The sequence below is a fragment of the Engystomops pustulosus genome, chromosome 9 (assembly GCF_040894005.1).
Source record: "Engystomops pustulosus chromosome 9, aEngPut4.maternal, whole genome shotgun sequence".
NCBI lineage: Eukaryota > Metazoa > Chordata > Amphibia > Anura > Leptodactylidae > Engystomops > Engystomops pustulosus.
In genome coordinates, this window is record NC_092419.1 from 106,811,484 (window position 1) to 106,822,995 (window position 11,512).

At 45.4% G+C, this 11,512-nt stretch overlaps 1 protein-coding gene across 2 annotated transcripts in view; it reads right to left on the bottom strand.

Moving 5' to 3' along the window:
• Positions 1–386: 386 nt before the first annotated feature.
• Positions 387–11,512, bottom strand: part of LOC140077845 (kunitz-type serine protease inhibitor PILP-3-like) — a 95,519-nt gene continuing 84,393 nt past the window's right edge. The window contains exons 1-4 of one of the 2 annotated variants that reach the window (XM_072125388.1): positions 5,679–5,790; positions 4,682–4,839; positions 4,334–4,418; positions 387–611 (exon numbers count right to left, since the gene is read on the bottom strand). In XM_072125388.1, coding sequence (XP_071981489.1) covers positions 445–611; positions 4,334–4,418; positions 4,682–4,768 — 339 coding nt within the window. In that variant the 5' untranslated portion in view covers positions 4,769–4,839; positions 5,679–5,790 and the 3' untranslated portion in view covers positions 387–444. Of the gene's footprint in view, positions 612–4,333; positions 4,419–4,681; positions 4,840–5,678; positions 5,791–11,512 lie in introns of those variants that run through there. The other variant, XM_072125386.1, reaches the window with a different exon arrangement.

Here is an 11,512-nt window from a genome sequence, read left to right on the forward strand (position 1 = left end):
TGCATGTGAGTATGGCCCGTGCGACCAATTTTTTGTTTTAAATGCGGCGGCTTTTCCGAATCCGTCGGGTTTTCGTTCGGCCACGCCCCCCCGATTTCCGTCGCATGCATGCCAGCGCCGATGCGCCACAATCCGATCGCGTGCGCCAAAATCCCGGGGCAATTCATGGAAAATCGGCGCAAATCGGAAATATTCAGGTAACACGTCGGGAAAACGCGAATCGGGCCCTTAGTAAATGACCCCCAATATCCGATTCCTCCGTCCCCTTCCCCAGGTATAAGGACACAGACAATGTAATGACATGTATGACTTTATTTCATGATGGAGGATGAGTATTCTGCAGGTTACTCAGTCTATCGCTCCGCTCCCATCTTACTGATCTGTAATGTAATAGTAATGATGGTCAGTACTGTGCCACATCTCATGTGGGCATTTCGTGGCACCTCAGCGCTGGCACTGCTTTTTGCATTCCTTCTCCGTGCGGAAGTTGTTACCATTTGGTCCGCAGCCGCCATAGGTGAATGTGACGCACTTTCTCTGACGGGTGTGGAATCCCCATCGAGTTAAGCTTTTGTTGCAGCGACCTCGGTATAAGGGTAAAGCGCAGGGAGCTGGAAGAGACACGACAGGGGCAGGATTAGACTCGTGGGGAACACAAAGCCCGGATTTTGGGTAAAGGGCGGATTGTAGTGGGTTTTTGTGGCAGGGATCTGCTTTAGGCAGGGCTGGATATAGATTTGGCATTGGGAGAACTTTGAGATGGAATATGGAAAGACCTTAGTTCTATTAAACAGACATGGGGAGTATATTTACAGATGAGACAGACAGCGAAGGTCCAGGCGACCTGGGGCGTGGGTTGCAGGAGCACCCCTGACATGCTCAAGTCTATAGGAACTAAAATATACGTAAAGTATTACATGGGTAAACTCAGGGCCGATTCTAGCTTTTTTGCTGCCTGAGGCGAAAACTGAAATGCTGCCCCCCTCCCCCCCAAAAAAAATCCTAGCCCTGATCTCCTTCTATATTTAGCCCACTGTATTTACAAACGCAGCGCTAGTGTACAGGGGCGGGCCTTGACCAGATTGTGTATACATAACGCATGTGATCGGTAACCAGAACCCGGTGTCTTGCAATAAAACAATACAAGACACCGGGTTCTGATTGCTTACCGCTGCAAAAGTTGTGGTACATCAGCAGGTGGTAGATGGAGGGGGCAAAAGAGTAACTGAAGGGGTCAAATAAGGACCAAAATAAGTAAGCAGGAGGAGGGAAAATAGCAGCTATGGAGGTGTGAGGTGAGAGAGGCTGAAGGAAAGCCCATGTGTCAGCAGTTTGTGGGAGAGTGAAAACCTCAGAGCTGAGCACCTGGAGTGTGGAGAAGGGGTCATTAGAGCCATTAGTGGGGCCGGACAGCCATGTTCTTCTTCCTGCGCCATCTCTGCTTCTCTCACATCCCCTTCTGTCACTGCCGACAACACAGCAACCGTCGCAGATCAGCACGGAGGGGAGCCTGTAGCTCTGGAAGAGAAGCAACTAGCACTGGCAGAGCAGCACCATACATATACAGCATCGCACACACACTGAATATACATGCAGCATACACAGCATTACACACAGCAGGCAGCAGCATACACAGCATCATACACACATAATTATACATACACAGCATCACATACACACATCCATCATCATACACAGCATCACACACAGTATCATCCACAACAAGAGGGAGCATTCACACAGCATCATACACAGCACAGACATGCAGCATCAAACTGCATCATACACAGCACAGACATGCAGCATCACACAGCATCATACACAGCACAGACATGCAGCATCAAACAGCATCATACACAGCACAGACATGCAGCATCACACAGCATCATACACAGCACATACATGCAGCATCACACAGCATCATAAACAGCATATACATGCAGCATCAAACAGCATCATACACAGCACAGACATGCAGCATCAAACAGCATCATACACAGCATATACATGCAGCATCACACAGCATCATACACAGCATATACATGCAGCATCACACAGCATCATACACAGCAGGCAGCAGCATTCACACAGCATCATCCACAGCATATACATGCAGCATCATACACAGCAGGCAGCAGCATTCACACAGCATCATACACAGCACAGACATGCAGCATCATACAGCATCATACACAGCATATACCTGCAGCATTACACAGCATCATACACAGCACAGACATGCAGCATCACACAGCATCATACACAGCAGGCAGCAGCATTCACACAGCATATACATGCAGCATCATACACAGCAGGCAGCAGCATTCACACAGCATCATACACAGCACAGACATTCAGCATCATACAGAATCATACACAGCATATACCTGCAGCATTACACAGCATCATACACAGCACAGACATGCAGCATCACACAGCATCATACACAGCACAGACATGCAGCATTCACACAGCATCTACATGCACCATACACACAGAAGGCAGCAGCATACATACACAGTATACACACAAAACATACACAGCAGGCTGCAGCATACATACAGCATATACATGTAGCATACCTGTAGATTACCACAGCAACATTCACAGCAGACAGCAGCAAACATACAGCTGCTGCTGATCTTCAGAAGCTCCGAGCTGGTGGGCGGGGCTTGCTTATCTGAGCTTCTGCAGCAGGAGCAGAGCTCAACTCACCGGAGGATCGTTATTGGCTGTCCGAGGCTGTGGTCAGAGAAGCCTCAGCACAGCCATCCCGCTGGACCCTTCAGCCAACAAGGAGCAGCACACTGGGATCCAGCCTTCCCCAAACAGCACATCGGGCCAGTCTGCCCCTCCATCCTCCTGCCGGGCAGCGCTGCTCTATGGCTCTGGAGGAAGCAGGCAGCGTTTGATGATGTCACACTGCCTGCGTCCTCCAGAGACATAGAGCAGCGCTACAGTTGGCAGGTCCGTAGTGCTAGTGGGTGATTCGGGCGAGTGCCCAAATCACCCACAGCTATTTTGCCGCCTGTCTCAGGGCTCCGCATCTGCCGCCTGAGGCGAAGTTTTCATCCCGCCTCATGGCAGATGCGGCCCTGGGTAAACTACCAGAACCAAGTTTACTACATAGATAAGTAACCAAAACCAAGATAAGTCAGAGTCCCCTGGCACGACTTCTTCTGACCGGTTTTCAATAAACTGGTTCACTTACCAGAAATGTCATTACCTAAGCCTAGTATTTCTGAACCCTGTAGCACCAGTTACTAACACTATTCAACGTCAGCACTACTTATATCTCCGTTTGAGAAATATAGGGAAAGCTAGCCCAGGCCATTATGTTATTTTACATGAAGGATTACCGTGCATTAATCTATAGTGTTTTGTTATTTTACATTCTGATTATTAGTAATGTATCTGTATAGACCTGTAGAAAGGGTTAATGAACACGGATAGACATTCCTGTGTATTTTGTATTAAAGTGAAGCAAGTCATTTTCTACAGCTATGGTAGAATTTGCTTTGTTTACTACAAAATCAGAAAACCTAATCTGGAAAGTTGTTTACCACTTTAGAAACTTTCTGCTATATAACATAATGGGGACTCAATGTAAGCTTATGGGAGAATGCTTTGTCATTGTTTGTCCTGAAATTTAACCACTCTTCCTCTGGTAGAAGGTAGATAAGGGAAACAATCACAGTTCCTAGTGTCTTGCATTTAGGGAAGAAAGCTTGGAGGAGACGACTGTCCATCTACCTGAGCAACCGGAAGAAGATGCTGAGATGAGAATTCCGTGTTCTACCAGGGAGGAGATTGGAGAAGTCATCCTTTGATTTGTATTGTACAAGCGCCGGCATATGATAATCACCCCACACTGGGCAGATTTACTTACCCGGTTCATTCGCGATCCAGCGTTCTCTGCGCTGGATTCGGGTCCGGCCGGGATTTATTAAGGTAGTTCCTCCGCCGTCCACCAGGTGACGCTGCTGCGCTGAAAAGCATCGGAACGCGCTGGAGTTCACCGGCTCGGGCTGAGTGAAGGTAAGTGCAAGCTCCGCGACACATTTTTTTTTTAAATGCGGCGGTTTTTCCGAATCCGTCGGGTTTTCGTTCGGCCACGCCCCCCGATTTCCGTCGCGTGCATGCCAGCGCCGATGCGCCACAATCGGATCGCGTGCGCCAAAATCCCGTGGCAATTCAGGGGAAATCAGCGCAAATCGGAAATAGTCGGGTAACACGTTGGGAAAACGCGAATCGGGCCCTTAGTAAATGACCCCCACTGAGTCCATTACAAGGAAAACTAACATTTGTTATCTGAGATGATGGAGTCACTTACGTGCCCTCTTATTTCTAAAGGAGTTTTCACTTCCGGTCTCTCTTTTGGATTCTTCGACCTCATTAGCGGCTTCTCTCTCAGATCTCTGAATGCAAAGAAAACATCCAGGTCAGTCTGTGTATTGTACAGTCTGCTTGCTGTCAGTGAATGATAGCTTTTGTATTTCTTATAAAGACCAGCTCATAGTCCATCTGCCTGGTCCTTAGCCCTCCACATGATAAGGACATAGGAGCCGCTCTGTAATAGGGGGATATATGATCAATACTCTAGTGTAAAGGGAAGAATCTGAGCATATTAACCCTTTCTGACACCCTATAGATCCCCCCGCAGTCATCTCTGGGATCTTACCCTATTGGGGACGGGGTCTTCACTCAGGATGGGGGTCACAGTCAGTAAGAGCAGGAGGGGCGGCAGGAGACACAGATAAAGCTTCATCCTGATGGTCCGGGGTACACTGCCGCCTCTGTCACCTCCCAAATGTGTAATGTGTCAGCGGAGGAGGGGACCTGTGAGGTGACAAAATCCAAAGTTTATTATAATCACTAGCACCAGTCAGTCCTCAGTCTAGTATAATCACTACCACCAGTCAGTCCTCAGTCTATTTTAATCACTACCACCAGTCAGTCCTCAGTCTAGTATAATCACTACCACCAGTCAGTCCTCAGTCTAGTATAATCACTACCACCAGTCAGTCCTCAGTCTAGTATAATCACTACCACCAGTCAGTCCTCAGTCTATTTTAATCACTACCACCAGTCAGTCCTCAGTCTAGTATAATCACTACCACCAGTCAGTCCTCAGTCTAGTATAATCACTACCACCAGTCAGTCCTCAGTCTAGTATAATCACTACCACCAGTCAGTCCTCAGTCTAGTATAATCACTACCACCAGTCAGTCCTCAGTCTATTTTAATCACTACCACCAGTCAGTCCTCAGTCTAGTATAATCACTACCACCAGTCAGTCCTCAGTCCAGTATAATCACTACCACCAGTCAGTCCTCAGTCTAGTATAATCACTACCACCAGTCATTCCTTTTTGTAGCATAAGTATTCAGTAGTCTAATTTTCATCTAATGTAATCATTGCAACATTATTTGAATATATCCTCAAGCTCTTTACAGTAATAACTGGCACCAGTTATCACCATAAAATAAGCAAATATATTATGTAATCTGAAATTTAAAGCAGTTCTGGCATATGAAATAAGAAAAAGGAAAAATAAAAACAGATTAGGACTGCAGTGTCTTCAGGTTAAATGGTGACTGGAAATGTTGCAGCAAATACATTGTTACAGTCCATAAATAGTGCTGAGCTGCTGTGGGGTAGAAAGTTTGTGAACTTACCTCTGTCCTTATAACTATTGTGCCAAATTATCCAGGATCTGAGACTTACAGGTGGTTGCACGAAGTTTAAGTAAGTTGTCAGCAGGTGTCAGGTGCATTGAGGAGACGTCAGGTGGTGTCAGGTGATGTAGAAGCACGAATTTATCAATAAAAGAGATAAACAAGTTTGGAGACAGTATGAGCTAAATTATAGACCATGGAAACAGCTGACACTGTGCGGGAACTCCTTTTGGTTTGTATTACCAACCCATTAAACTAGTTGGAGCAATTATACGTGACTGAAGACTGGTGGTAGTGAAGATACTGGACAGACAACTGATTTGTGGTAGTGATTATACTAGAATGAGGATTGAATGGTGACAGTGATTATATAAGACTGTGGACTTGCTAGTGGTAGTGATTATACTAGACTGAGGACTGACTGGTGGTAGTGATTATACTAGACTGAGGACTCACTGGTGGCAGTGATTATACTAGACTGAGGACTGACTGGTGGTAGTGGTTATACTAGACTGAGGACTGACTGGTGGTAGTGATTATACTAGACTGAGGACTGACTGGTGGTAGTGGTTATACTAGACTGAGGACTGACTGGTGGTAGTGATTATACTAGAATGAGGACTGACTGGTGGTAGTGATTATACTAGACTGAGGACTGACTGGTGGTAGTGATTATACTAGACTGAGGACTGACTGGTGGTAGTGATTATACTAGACTGAGGACTGACTGGTGGTAGTGATTACACTAGACTGAGGACTGACTGATGATAGTGATTACACTAGACTGAGGACTGACTGGTGGTAGTGATTACACTAGACTGAGGACTGACTGGTGACAGTGATTATACTAGACTAAGGAGTGACTTGTGCTAGTGATTATACTAGACTGAGGACTGACTGGTGGTAGTGATTATACAAGACTGAGGACTGACTGGTGGTAGTGATTATACTAGACTGAGGACTGACTGGTGGTAGTGATAGTACAAGACTGAGGACTGACTGATAGTAGTGATTATATTAGACTGATGTGTGACTGGCGGCAGTGATTAGAATAGACTGAGGACTGACTGGTGGTAGTGATTATACTAGACTAAGGAGTGACTTTTGGTAGTGATTATACTAGACTGAGGATTGACTGTTGGCAGTGATTATACTGGACTGAGGACTGACTGGTAGTAGTGTTTATACAAGACTGAGGATGGACTAGTGGTAGTGATTATACTAGACTGAGGACTGACTAGTGCTAGTGATGATACTAGACTGAGGACTGACTAGTGGTAGTGATTATACTAGACTGAGGACTGACTGGTGGCAGTGATTATACTAGACTGAGGACTGACTGGTGGTAGTGATTATAATAGGTTGAGGAATGACTGGTGGCAGTGATTACACTAGAGAGAGGACTGACTGGTGGCAGTGATTATACTAGACTGAGGATTGACTGTTGGCAGTGATTATACTAGACTGAGGACTGACTGGTGGTAGTGATTATACTAGACTGAGGACTGACGGGTGCTAGTGATTATACTAGACTGAGGACTGACTAGTGGTAGTGATTATACTAGACTGAGGACTGACTGGTGGCAGTGATTATACTAGACTGAGGATTGACTGGTGGCAGTGATTATACTAGACTGAGGACTGACTGGTGGCAGTGATTATACTAGACTGAGGACTGACTGGTGGCAGTGATTATACTAGACTGAGGACTGACTAGTGGCAGTGATTATACTGCACTGAGGACTGACAGGTGCTAGTGATTATATAAGACTGAGGACTGACTAGTAGTAGTGATTATACTAGACTGAGGACTGACTGTGGTAGTGATTATACTAAAATGAGGATTGAATGGTGACAGTGATTATATAAGACTGAGGACTTACTGGTGGTAGTGATTATACAAGACTGAGCACTGACTGGGGGCAGTAATTATACTAGACTGAGGACTGACTGGTGGCAGTGATTATACTAACTAAGGACTGACTGGTGGCAGTGATTATACTAGACTGAGGGACTGACTGCTGGTAGGGATTATACTAGACTGAGGACTGACTGGTGGTAGTTATTATACTAGACTGAGGACTGACTAATGATAGTCATAATAGACTGAGGACTGACTGGTGGCAGTGATTATACTAAACTGAGGACTGACTGGTGGTAGTGATTATACTAGACTCAGGACTGACTGATGAAAGTGATTATAATAGACTGAGGACTGACTGGTGGCAGTGATCATACTAGACTGAGGACTGACTGGTGGTAGCGATTATACTAGACTGAGGACTGACTGGTGGCAGTGATTATACTAGACTGAGGACTGACTGGTGGCAGTGATTATACTAAACTGAGGACTGACTGATGATAGTGATTATAATAGACTGAGGACTGACTGGTGGCAGTGATTATACTAGACTGAGGACTGACTGGTGGCAGTGATTATACTAGACTGAGGACTGACTAGTGTCAGTGATTATACTAGACTGAGGACTGACTAGTGTCAGTGATTATACTAGACTGAGGACTGACTGCTGGTAGGGATTATACTAGACTGAGGACTGACTGCTGGTAGTAATTATACTAGACTGAGGACTGACTGGTGGCAGCGATTATACTAGACTGAGGACTGACTGGTGGCAGTGATTATACTAGACTGAGGGACTGACTGCTGGTAGGGATTATACTAGACTGAGGACTGACTAATGATAGTCATAATAGGCTAAGGACTGACTGGTGGCAGTGATTATACTAGACTGAGGACTGACTGGTGGCAGTGATTATACTAGATTGAGGACTGACTGCTGGTAGGGATTATACTAAACTGAGGACTGACTGGTGGTAGTGATTATACTAGACTCAGGACTGACTGATGAAAGTGATTATAATAGACTGAGGACTGACTGGTGGCATTGATCATACTAGACTGAGGACTGACTGCTGGTAGGGATTATACTAGACTGAGGACTGACTGCTGGTAGGGATTATACTAGACTGAGGACTGACTGCTGGTAGGGATTATACTAGACTGAGGACTGACTAATGATAGTCATAATAGGCTAAGGACTGACTGGTGGCAGTGATTATACTAGACTGAGGACTGACTGGTGGCAGTGATTATACTAGATTGAGGACTGACTGCTGGTAGGGATTATACTAAACTGAGGACTGACTGGTGGTAGTGATTATACTAGACTCAGGACTGACTGATGAAAGTGATTATAATAGACTGAGGACTGACTGGTGGCATTGATCATACTAGACTGAGGACTGACTGGTGGTAGTGATTATACTAGACTGAGGACTGACTGATGATAGTGATTATAATAGACTGAGGACTGACTGGTGGCAGTGATCATACTAGACTGAGGACTGACTGGTGGTAGTGATTATACTAGACTGAGGACTGACTGGTGGCAGTGATTATACTAGACTGAGCACGGAGCACGGAGCATGATGTCCTCCCCCTCTGTATATAGTGTCTGATGATGTCCTTTCCCTCTGTATATAGAGTCTGATGATGTCCTCCCCCTCTGTATATAGTGTCTGATGATGTCCTCCCCCTCTGTATATAGTGTCTGATGATGTGTTCTCGCTCTGTATATAGTGTCTGATGATGTCCTCTCCCTCTGTATATAGTGTCTGATGATGTCTTTCCCCTCTGTATATAGTGTCTGATGATGTCCTCCCCCTCTGTATATAGTGTCTGATGATGTGTTCTCGCTATGTATATAGTGTCTGATGATGTCCTCTCACTCTGTATATAGTATCTGATGATGTCCTCTCCCTCTGTATATAGTGTCTGGTGATGTCCTCCTCCTCTGTATATAGTGTCTGATGATGTCCTCCCCCTCTGTATATAGTGTCTGATGATGTCCTCTCCCTCTGTATAAAGTGTCTTATGATGTCCTCTCCTTCTGTATATAGTGTCTGATGATGCCCTCCTCCTCTGTATATAGTGTCTGATGATGTCCTACCCCTCTGTATATAGTGTCTGATGATGTCCTCCCCCTCTGTATATAGTGTCTGATGATGTCCTCCCCCTGTGTATATAGTGTCTGATGATGTCCTCCCCCCTCTGTATATAGTGTCTGATGATGTCCTCCCCCTCTGTATATAGTGTCTGATGTCCTCCCATCTGTATTTAGTGTCTGATGATGTCCTCCCATCTGTATATAGTGTCTAATGATGTCCTCTCCTTATGTATATAGTGTCTGATGTCCTCCCCCTCTGTATATAGTGTCTGATGATGTCCTCCTCCTCTGTATATAGAGTCTGATGATGTCCTCCCCTCTGTATATAGTGTCTGAGGATGTCCTTTCCCTCTGTATATAGAGTCTGATGATGTCCTCCCCCTCTGTATATAGTGTCTGATGATATCCTCCCCCTCTGTATATAGTGTCTGATGATGTCCTCTTCCTCTGTATATAGTGTCTGATGATGTCCTCCCCCTCTGTATATAGTGTCTAATGATGTCCTTCCCCACTGTATATAGTGTCTGATGATGTCCTTCCCCTCTGTATATATTGTCTGATGATGTCCTCTCCCTCTGTACATAGTGTCTGATGATGTCCTCTCCCTCTGTATATAGTGTCTGATGATGTCCTACCCCTCTGTATATAGTGTCTGATGATGTCCTCTCCCTCTGTATATAGTGTCTGATGATGTCCTCCCCCTCTGTATATAGTGTCTGATGATGTCCTCCCCCACTGTATATAGTGACTGATGATGTTCTCCCCCTCTGTATATAGTGTCTGATGATGTTCTCCCCCTCTGTATATAGTGTCTGACGATGTCCTCCCCCTCTGTATATATTGTCTGATGATGTCCTCTCCCTCTGTATATAGTGTCTGATGATGTCCTCTCCCTCTGTATATAGTGTCTGATGATGTCCTCCCCCTCTGTATATAGTGTCTGATGATGTCCTCCCCTACTGTATATAGTGCCTGATGATGTTCTCCCCCTCTGTATATAGTGTCTGATGATGTCCTCCCCCTCTGTATATAGTGTCTGATGATGTCCTCTTCCTCTGTATATAGTGTCTGATGAAGTCCTCCCCCTCTGTATATAGTGTCTGATGATGTCATCTCCCTCTGTATATAGTGATTGATGATGTTCTCCCTCTCTGTATATAGTGTCTGATGATGTTCTCCCCTCTGTATATAGTGTCTGATGATGTCCTCCCCCTCTGTATATAGTGTGTGATGATGTCCTTCCCTCTGTATATAGTGTCTGATGATGTTCTTTCTCTCTGTATATAGTGTCTGATGATGTTCTCCCCTCTGTATATAGTGTCTGATGATGTCCTCCCCCTCTGTATATAGTGTGTGATGATGTCCTTCCCTCTGTATATAGTGTCTGATGATGTCCTCCCCCTCTGTATATAGTGTCTGATGATGTCCTCCCCCTCTGTATATAGTGTCTGATGATGTCCTCCCCCACTGTATATAGTGTCTGATGATGTCCTCCCCTCTGTATATAGTGTCTGATGATGTCCTCCCCCTCAGTATATAGTGTCTGATGATGTCCTCCCCCTCTGTATATAGTGTCTGATGATGTCCTCCCCCACTGTATATAGTGTCTGATGATGTCCTCCTCCTCTGTATATGGTGTCTGATGATGTCCTCCCCCACTGTATATAGTGTCTGATGATGTCCTCCCCCACTGTATATAGTGTCTGATGATGTCCTCTCCCTCTGTATATAGTGTCTGATGATGTTCTCCCTCTCTGTATATAGTGTCTGATGATGTCCTCCCCCTCTGTATATAGTGTCTGATGATGTCCTCCCCCTCTGTATATAGTGTCTGATGATATCCTCCCCCTCTGTATATAATGTCTG